We start from the raw sequence: 11,086 nt of genomic DNA on the forward strand, positions 1-11,086 counted from the left end.
GTGAAKACACCTCTGAACTACAGGAAGATTTGTTTAAATATCTATATTTTCTTTGTAAGTGGTCTGACACTGCTTAAGCATCTAAACCATTTAATATAATAATTCTAGTTCTCAGCAGTTTCTTCAAATAAAACATCTGTCTTCTGTCTATACTCAGKCTCCAGCCTGTATTTTTCCAACCATTTTTCTGTATTATTTGTGAAGCAACTTTCTAAAGTAAGCTTAAAAAAATCCCGTCTGTGAAGAGAATATGAAATAGCTTCCATTAAAAAAATAATCTATTCTCCTTGGCTTGTTCATATGACTATTTTGTGCTTAATTCAAGTACAGCAACAGCAACAGTCAAACTAAAAAAAAAAAGTGACAAGGAATACAAAATGTTGTTCAGTAAAACTGGCGGAAAATAATCACTTTCAGTCAGTATTTTCCCTACCCAGAAGTGTATCTACAAACATTCCCAAGTTAATTAAGGCAAATCAGTCATGATATAGAAAAAAACCTTCCATGAGAAACTAGAAGAGTCCTGAGTCTGTGCCAGGCCTTTCAGAAGTCAGGGGGTAAGTGGTTCTTTGTTTTTTGTAGCTTTCAGAAGTTACTTGCTTTAGTCTAGGTTTCTGCCCRTCACCTCACTTTACTTTCAAATTAGTCATATGAATATAAACTCGAAGATACTTATGAATGTTTTAAAACCTTCTGAAGTAATATAGTATGTTCTGGGAGACCCCAGAGACCGGGAATAACAGACTGGCATCCAAGCAAGCAGTATCCAGGAAACACAGGCTTTCAGCCAAAGGCTGCTGATCAAAAGATCTGTCTGAGAAAAGAGCAGAAGTCTTCCTACTTCAAAGCTGGAATAGTTTTACATTTAACAAAAAAAAMCCCAAAACAAACAAAAAAACCCCTGTACATTATTTGCAGAATTAAAAATTATAGTTTATTTATAGTGAAGTTGGCTCTTGTTGCTAAAAACAGGGTCTTGGAAAAAAGGACACTGTAGTACTAATCACGGAAAAGACAGAAAACATCATCATTGAGAAGTATTCAGTGAACTAGTTCTTGCACGGTTTTTGTTGGTATGTAGTCATCAAGTCCAAGACCAAGCTTCATTTATTTATTAACACATAATTTCTTGTAAAACAGTTCACTAGAATATACTTATCAATATTTTTTCTGCACTTTGATTGTGCCCTGAGAAACCAAATGTATTTGCCATTAACTTTCTATTTTTAACATTTCATAAGCTAAGTTCTTGCTGTTCTAGATATCAGCAAGGTATGAATAATCCAGTAATCTTAAAACATTGGAAAACTGAGAACCCAGTACATGAATTTGTTAAATTATCTGTCTCTCTTGGAATTTTAAGGACTAGATTTCATCAGTAAGGCCAAGTTTGAACCTGTCCCTCCTCCCTCAGCTCCCAGAGTCATCAGTATTTAATATAAATGTCTTGTATAAATATTATAGTGCAGAAAGATACTACAGCAAAACTGTGCACTTAGTGACCTCACAGCTTCAAGTCATTTCACCTGATCTGTAAAATCCCCCAGGGCCTTATTGTTTGTAGAGTTACAGACTTTAAAGATACAYGAAAGTCCAAAAAGATTTGTTATAAGGGCGATCCTGAAACTTACCTATCAGTTTGAGAGCTGATAGTCCTATGAAATGGCATACTTAGGAAATGCATCTCCATTTCAAACAAAAACTTAAGAAATTGTGAATATCTCTCACACAAACAAATGTCATTCACTGTCAAATTTGGCATGCTCTGAAAATTGCTTGTGCACATTCCTGTGCCTTTTCTAGAAGCAGAAACCAGCTGCTGATTGTTTACAACTTTGCACTGTGTGCAGTAATTTTCAGAGTAATGCAGGACAGGTGAGTGAGCGCCAATCACTAATAAGTCAGAATACTGATGTAAAGATTATTGATATCCTTGGTTATTCTGTTGGAATATTCTTTTTTCCAACATATTTAACATTTGGGGACAAAGCAAGCAGCCTTTACGTGAGCTAGCCTTTGTATTTTTAAGATCTTCACTTATGCTCAGGTCACAGCATGTAACTGGGTAGATCTGTTGCTAGAGTCATAGTTCAKCTCACTTGGGATGACATATTTTAACAAATGTGTCAGTACGTGATGCAGCAGAATAACGACCCTGCATCCATGCCTGCAGAGAGATGCCAGATACTTGTTTGCCTGAGGAATTCATGCTGAATGTCAGTTACTTGGTGGTATGACCCAAAGTAAAGCCTTTTCGCCTGGATTTTTGAGCTGAGATTTTCTAAGGATCATTTGAGTGCACACACAGAGAGGCTATTGGTTAGTTTGAGAAAGCAGGATGCCTTAAAAAAAAAAAAAAAAAGAAAGAAAAAGGCATAAAAAATTGCCTAGGGTGTCAGCAGTCTGACATTCCTAGACATTGACAAAGAAAACAAGGGAATGCTAGCAAAAAGAAATCAGGTTTCAAAAATAAGAGTTTATGATCCTCTACTTTGAGCAATCAAATCCTTCTCTTAGGAAACTGGAATCGTAAGGATAGCGCTTCTGTCACGCAACAATCCCCTATAGAAAACTTGTACCTTATTTTGTAACTTTGAATCACAGTGCTCTTTGGATAAAAGAAAGTGCCTGAAGAGTATCTACCCGAAGTATTTTTAAGTGGCTTCTTTCAAAAATACAGATGCTTCAGATGTGTTTCAGATTTAAAAGAAAAGGATGCCTGTGCTTTTCCAAAGGCTACCAATACCAAATATTCTTGAATATCAACTTCTAGGGATTCTGCTAATACACAGCTTTGGCCAGACAATTTTATCATACACTACTTAAGCTATTTAACTTTTTATTATGAACACGGATTTTGTGCACGATTGTCTGAATGCTTTAAAAAGCTCTAAAACTCTGGCTTTGTTTAATTTCATCACAAACCAATTAAGCTATCCAAGTTTTTATTGAGGACACAGATTTTGTGCACCATTGTTTGAATGCTTTAGAAAGCTTTGAAACTCTGGCAGGGTTTAATATTTTCTTAGCAGAGCCTAACATCCTGAAGATTTTTTCTGGCAAAGCTTCTAACRAACACAGTGTGGGCCAACAGACCCATTTCCAGCTGAAAATATATTTTGTTCTAAACAGTTTCTTCCAGACATCTACCCCTTTGCTTCCTACCTTCTCCTACCAAGTCTGTGTGTCCTAAATACTAAGAAGTCCTTCAGTTCTGTATTCACAGATTTCTGTGAACAATTTTTAACAATGCCAAGCAATGAGAAACAAAAATTTACGTGAAAGATACAGAACTGAGCAGAAACAGTAAGTCTGAACATGCATMATTTCTCCTGAAGTCCAGTGGGTAGATGGTAGCCTTTGTAAGACACATACTCTGCAAACATGAGTTGAATCTTGACTTCTGACACAATATCCAAAAAGTCTGAATAAGAATTTTGCTTTTAACTCCTCCCCTTTCCAGCAAACACAACTCACTTCAACATTCTGTAAATTTAGCTTTTACCATTCCAGTTTCATTTTATGGGACTTTCCAAGAATAGATTTTTGAATTATCACTTGGTTTAATAACACTATACTTAGTATTTAAAAACATAGAATTCATTTCAATTCMTCCACTGTTATTTTTGACTCTAGCAATGCAGTATTTGTCTACTCTGCAGATCTAAGAAGCGCAGCTTCTTGAAATATATGTGCAACTTCTTCATCAGTTTCCAAGCCTAATGATAAAAAGCCTAATAACCTACAGGCTTGGAAGTCTGTGGATAGAGACCAACATGACAGTTACTATTTGTAAATATGCAATATTTGGCCTCTCTCGATAAAAGAGCATGACTTAATTAAAATGTCAGTTTTGACTGAATTATAATGCAAAGAAAACTAGAGACATAGGAACTTCAAAATGAGACAATGTATGATATCAATGCCATTATTTTCACTTTTTTGATGTATTAATTCTTAGTTATGGGTGTTTAGGTAAATGAATTCTTATAATCAAACCAACCTTACAATCTTTTTTTCTAAAAAGTCCTTCAAGAGAAAAGGATTCTATTATTTAGAATAATATTACCCATGAAATGTAAATGAATGCATTGATTTTTTTTCAATTTTACATCAATCTACTCTGACAGACTACTTCCTCCTTATCCCTAACTGAACTATCATTCATCTGGGCTCTGAGACCAAGCAAAATATTCTTAGTCTGTTAAAAAAATTAATTATTAAGTACACTGCCAATCTGCTCTCAGAAAATTGCAGATTGAGTTATTTAACTCAAATTGTCTGTAAACAGACAAATACTTTATGGAGTATACTTTACTAGAAATAAATATTTTACTAGAAATACAGGAAAGAATTAGGTCTATTTAGAGCTAAATCTGCAYGCTTCCTTTAAAGCAAACTAAAAGATTCATGTTTTAATTCATAAGAAATATAAGCTGTGAAAAGAAGTCAAACAAGTCTGTTATATGCATAAGATACTTACAGAATAAGCATTTTCTAAAGCCACTTTTTCCTCTCTAGGTTATGAACAACTCCTGGAATTAAAAATCTGCAAACCTAACCCTAACAAAGGCCTTACTTAAAAAAAAGGGGGCTACTGTGCATATTTGTCTATGCATATTCATAAGATGAAATTTAAGCATGTATTTATCCGTAAGCACTTAATAAGGAAATCCTGTACATTACCATCCTGCATTCTCCAGCAAGTTCCGTGCAATGGGCTGAGGCACTGAGCAGTTGTAATAACCCATGCCAATATAGGACCTCCAAATCTTGTTCTTGCTTGCAATATTGTGCAGCGTTTCAAGGACTTCATTTTCACCTAATTGAAAATAAATGTTAGCAGAAAAGTTCACTTACATATAGCGTTAGCAGTTTGAACTAAACTGTCCTCTATCTGTGTGAAAAAAAAAAAAAGCATATATCAGAATATGGTACAAATATCAGAAAAAGGTACAAATCAAGAATAAAAAGGGTAAAAAAATAACCTGGTAAAAAGTTTTCGAAAAGATTAATTGCTACCAGAACTAAGTGCTCTTTTTTTTTTCTCTTTTTTCTTTTTTTTTCTTCATTCTTTTTGTTTTCCTCTCATTTCTATTAGATGACTCTGCTGAATGCAAATTTTCAGTTGTTCTTTCACATTAATTGCATTTGACAGTTCCATCATAAACACTTCATTTTAGGCAATTATACATTTTTTAATATTAAATAAAACGTTGCCAAACAACATAAATGTCACTCACTATCAAAAGTGCAGTGACTGAATAATCACAGAACTCTGACCAACGTGAAAACCATAACAACTGCTTCTCTTGTTATGTGGGGATGTGGCTTACTATGTGGTCTTTTGTTTGCAATGCAGTATGTGTTCTAGTTCTCTCATACATTTATTTAAAAATAAATCTCAGAACGGATTTTGTATTTGCTGGACATTGCAGAATCAGCAYGGCATGAAAGTCCTGGTCACCCACAGTTAAGATTCAGTGTGTTTAACAGAGCAGAACTTGCACTAACTGAGTTCACACCAAGTATCCAAGAATAATTTCTTAGAATTGAGGAACTTCGTGTTCTCTGCAGACCCCAGTAACATTTCCCTGAACAGCTGGTAAAATGAAGATGTCCTCACAGTTTTAATATGTTTCATCAGGTTATCAGAAATAAAACCAACCAACAATCAAAAACCTACCAACTTGGGTGAGAATTGGACACTCAGCCTTCTCAGCAACCCTCTACATTCCCCATGTACTTATCTGCATCTTTAGGGGCAGAGATTTTTTTTTGTCAACCTGGCCTTAGAGGCTTTGGTGCTTCAGCAGCTGCACTAAGCTGTGTTCATTTTGCACTGTGATTTGACTTTGGAATATAAGGCTATAAAAAAGCAAAGGAGAATGGCTTGGGTCCTACATACTTCAAATTCACTTTCTCTGTATAAATTACTCCAGCGAGAAAAATCAGATCAAACCAGTCACAGCAGCCCTGAAACCCCATGGCAAATGGGGAAAAGAACTGCCAGCTAAATCACTGCAGTTCTCTTTATTCCCCACAGTCTTTAGCCCCTGCATGTGCCAGATAATAAGCTCAGAGGCAGTATCCAGAATAAAGTTCATTGATCTTGCAGCACTGTTATCTTTGCATGGTGGAGAAAACCACTGCTCAGTGAGGACACTCCACGACTGCCACTCGTACACACAGCCATAGGTAAAACAGAAGCAAAAAACATCAAAAAAATAGGAGGAGGGGAGAAATTATCTGGTTCTAAAAAGCTAATACTATTATTTTTGCTGGTTTTCACTGGCTAGGGCAGTGGCTTTGCTTTTAATCTGTGAGATATCTGCAATGAAGTTGGGTACTCAAAAAAGTTAAGATAGGAGAAGAAAGAAAATAGAGAGGAGAAATCAAGATGACAGATACAGATTAACTTAAAAACCTGCAATTTAGGGAAAAATGAAGACAAATGTCTTTGTCAGATGTCATTTTGCTCACACTAAGTAAATCCTTCAAAAAAAAAAAAAAAATACACCTTCCTGAGGCCAAGTAAGCAAAAATTTCAAAACAAAAAAGGGGAGGCAATTTATTTTCCTTATTTCATCAATTCCATCTCTGGAACAAAAATCAAATTATATTCAAGTAACATTGCTGTCAAGCTCTGTGTAATCCTGTTGGACCTGCAATAACAYAGCAGAAAGGCCCCGTAGAAGCATCTGCTCCATGCAGAGAGTCCTGCCAGAGACTCCTCAAGGGAAGGGTTGGAAGCCAACGTTGTCTCTGCCCACCCTCCTCTTCCTTCTTCACTTACATGGTCTGTCTGGGCAGCAGAGGCAACTGGGGGCCAGCAACAGGTCAGGCTTTTGCCTTCCCACCCCGAAGCACCCACTACTCGGAGCTAAACGTGCTGTGAGGTGACAGTCCACTTTGGAATAGGGCTTCCGACTCACATGCGTTTTAAATATAATGTTTAGATTGGATACTCAATTCAGGTCTAAACTAACATTAACAAATGAAAAATTTAGAGTAAAATTTGAATTACTTTGGAAAATTATTGTAARATTTTTAGAATCTTTCTTTGAATTCAAATTTTGATCAAAAAAGTAGAAATAATCATCAAAATCTACAAAGTCTGAGTTTTAACACTAAACACACCCAYGAAATAAAGATGGGACTATAACAACAAGTATTACAGGCACAGCTACGACTAATACAAACAGCAGGTTTGCAGAGCTAAAAGGAAGAGGATTACTCTTACATAAGGTGGCTTATTCTTTTACTTCAACTAGGTCAGTCACTACATGTACTAAAGCACCTTAAATACCTAAAGAAAAGCTGTTTGTTAAAGTTTACTTAAGTAACAGTGGGAAAAGAGCTCAAGCATCACAGATGGTCGCTAACAATTAAATATCAAACAGACATCTGGCCCTTATGGTCGATACTGATTTGAAAAGAAGAGATATTCCAAAATAACATTTTTGCCTTTGAGCTTCASCTACTTCACAGATGCAGATACTGGATTGCAACCTTGTGCTCCCAAACCCAGGCAGCCTGTCCTGCTTCACCCGCACTGATTTTCAGTGGTGCTTTCAGGTGGTTGTACAGCATGAGCTGTCACTGGGCTCACAGCAGCMGACACCTCCAAACGTTATGTTATTTTTCTAACTTGGACAGGGGCACAAGGCACTTCTGTCATATTACACACCTAAGGAARCAATGCATTCCTGATATCTCTTAGCACAAGCTATATTCCTGTTCTTCCTCACTGTCCACTTCTACATCAGAACAGATGCAGCAACACAGAAATATGAGTATTATCTTGAAAGAACATTTCTAGCATAGATGCACTTATATCAGCAAAGCTTAACATTAGCAGGACAGCTTTTTCATTCATACATGAGCAAAACAAACACATACTCAAGGCTGCATCAGGCAGTGAAGATACAAAGCCCAATTCTGCCACTGAAGGTGGTAACGGGCTAGAAAGTCCAGCAAAGACAACATGTGCCAGCAAGACTGCGCTTTTACTGTAGCAAGATGTTTTATTTAGGAGCAGTGCTATCATCCTTAATGTTACACCACTGAAAACCAACTTTTAATATAAACTGCAAGCACATGAGGATTTTTTATTGCCACAGCACAGATACAGCTTACAGAGTTTGGAATTTTTAGACAAATTCTAATCAACAGAACTACCAATAGAAGCAGCAATAATGCAAAACAGTCTTTCCTCTAATCAAACTTTGAGAACAAGGTGCCTTYACCGGGATGTATCTTCCCCCTCAGGTCTCTGTAGTTGGTACCATTACAGGTTGCAYAGCAGCCTTGCCTGCACTGAAGAGCCTTGCCAGCTTATTCAGACCAACTATGCAAATATACAGCCCTGTAAGGACATTTTTCTTCTATGTAACATTTTTCCTTAGGTTAGGAATTGAGCTACGGCACTTTACATTCACATCTGAGACAAGACCTGAAGCTATTATAAATTTTTTTTAATAAGACTTAACTACAGAGACCTAACATTCAGACATATTGATTACATTCAGATATATTAATTATGGTGGGTGCATCAATTTCAGGCCACATATCTATTTTGAACTGTCAGCACTGACTTAAATGTGACTTCAGTGCAMGCTGCATTTCTTAACAAGAAGTTACACTGCTGAATTCAGATGCACACTAACCCAGTGAGGTCACCATTAAGCAGTTTAAGCTTATTTAAGCAGTTATAACTTGTGTTTTAGTTATTTTATGAACGGCAAAGTTGAACAGCACACCTGGGACTGCCTTGCCCTGCTCTCTCATTGCATACTGGAATTCTGGGGGGCAAGGGAATAAAACTGTTTTCACCAAAATTAATAGAGCACCCTTAAAATACAATACAGTTAGCCCTTCTTTTATTATTTTTGCTAGAGAGAAATTTTACTATTTTTACTATCTCTTTATACAAAGGATGTGGCATGGAAATAATGCACTGTATGTATGGATCAAATCCCACACTGTTGGTGGGAAAGACAGTGTTCCCTCTAACAGCGCATTGATCAGGAAGCAAGTTTGACCCAGAATACAATGTTCTAGGTACAAGATGTTCAATGTGAAATTGCACAACTTTATGCTGAAGCTTTTAACTAGTCTTTGTCAGGCTGCGTGCTTTTCTTCTAGCAATATAGTAGAAAATTAGCCACTAAAATCTACACATTGAATTGCAAGATGTAGTTACTTCATCACTGCGTGGGAAGAAGCAACAGTGAACAGACAAGTTTTCTGCACTCAAGCGAGTGTCTGTGTTTAAAATGCATGCATGGCCAGAGCCTGCACCAAGTGACACCCTTCCCAGGTTTTCTGCAAAGGAAAAGGAACAGCATACCAAATGGGGAAAACAGCAGGGAATTGCATACAGGGCTAGCTAATGAGCTCCTCCTGCACAATGAGGGCTAGCAGACAGCAGAACATCACTAATTCGTAGTAACGAATCGTGAGGCTACTGCAAAATCATAGTGCAAATTTGTATGTGAGCACAAAACAAGGCATGAAGATTCTGACATAGGCTGAAAGTGCTGACTAAGTTTTCAATAATGTATGATCATTTTAATACCTTTCTAACCATATTGCATTTGTGCAAAGCCTCTGTAATGCAAAAATGTTACGATAGTTTCATGCACTAAATCCAAAATATTATGAAGAAATAATCAGAATGGATTTTAAAATATCACACCTTACATTTTCCCCTCTTACAGACCTAAATAAATGCTAACAGCTGCCCCCTAAAATTCCCTCTGGAGAGAGAGAGGAAAGAAACCCCACTCTTCCCACCAGAGAATACCTTCATTCAAACACATTTCCCATGGTGAATATACCAAGAAACAGTTAACACAATTCACATGGAAAGAAGAGAATTAAATTCCATCTCTCCTGCCCTCCTTAACCCCATATTAATGAGAAAACTTATCTTTACAAAATCTCTGTACAAATGAAATACTGTTAAAACAGGAACTTGCAGCCGCTATTGTATTGTTCCTGCTGAGAATCCCGCTTTCCGGCGGCTCTTTGTGGCGGCTGCTCCTGCGCGTGATGTCATCCTGGGCTAACCAGATTGAACTGGCCGGGAACCCACCGGAGCCGAATCCATGAAGTTTGCACTCAAATTACAGTGTGCAGGCAGCACCCGGCACCAGCACAGCACGGATGCAACCGCGTCTCCCTGCTGGTGCAGGAGAACGGGCTTTCAAAGTTTCCTTGGAATTATTTATCTGGCTATCTATTTTTTTGAGTGTTTCTTACAGGATCAGGTTTTGCTTAGGGCGATGCTCATCACTGCTTATCAAGGCAATTAACAGAAGTTTTCTGCTCAAATTAGAGCATAACTTTAAAAAAAAAAAAAAGTACCTAGGTTTTCATGGTGCCACATGCGACTTTCCCAAGCCGATGTGCCGAGCTACCGGCTCCCGCATTTGGCATTCCAGCTCTCTGGTTTTTCCCCTCGGGAAATGCGCAGGCCACGGCTCCAAGCGCTGGCCTGGTGGCGCTTCCCGCGGGACCTGCGCCTGGCTCCCACACGCGGGAATCGCTGCCAGCTCCAGCCGAGCCCACGCAGCCCTGCGCGGGGACGGGGTCACTTACACACGCGGTCATCCATGCGGAGCGGCCGGCGCAGGCGGATGCCGGCGGGGATGGTTTTATCCATGAGCTCCTCGACGCTCTGCAAYGGGAGACCGGGCGGCACCGTGAGCGCCGGCACGGGGCGGCGTGGCCGGACACGCGCGCACGGACGCGGACACATGGACACGCTCACATGGAGCCGCTCACACGGACACACACGGATGCATGCACACACACACACACGCTTGCACACTCACACACACAGGTACACTCGTGCACACCGGTGCATTCATACACGCACACACACGTGTCCGCACACACCCACGCGTGCACGCGCACGGACACGCGCGCACACCCCCCCACGCGCGCACACCCACCCGCGCGCGTGCGCGCGCACACAGGGCACGCACCTGGACGCCGAGCGCGCGCAGCATCAGCCGCTTCTCGGCGTCGCGCGGCCCGATGTGGCGCCGCGAGAAGTCGTCGTGCGGCGGCAGGAGCC

At 39.1% G+C, this 11,086-nt stretch overlaps 1 protein-coding gene across 1 annotated transcript in view; it reads right to left on the minus strand.

The window, feature by feature from the left end:
* GLDC (glycine decarboxylase) overlaps positions 1–11,086 on the minus strand; it is a 35,317-nt gene that overhangs the window by 23,606 nt on the left and 625 nt on the right. The window contains exons 2-4 of the mRNA XM_026039713.1: positions 10,995–11,082; positions 10,606–10,684; positions 4,687–4,822 (exon numbers count right to left, since the gene is read on the minus strand). Of these exons, the coding sequence (XP_025895498.1) occupies positions 4,687–4,822; positions 10,606–10,684; positions 10,995–11,082 (303 nt within the window). The remainder of the gene's footprint in view (positions 1–4,686; positions 4,823–10,605; positions 10,685–10,994; positions 11,083–11,086) is intronic.

Source organism: Nothoprocta perdicaria, unplaced genomic scaffold (genome assembly GCF_003342845.1).
Source record: "Nothoprocta perdicaria isolate Ctin4 unplaced genomic scaffold, notPer1 scaffold_238, whole genome shotgun sequence".
In the NCBI taxonomy this organism is placed as follows: Eukaryota; Metazoa; Chordata; class Aves; order Tinamiformes; family Tinamidae; genus Nothoprocta; species Nothoprocta perdicaria.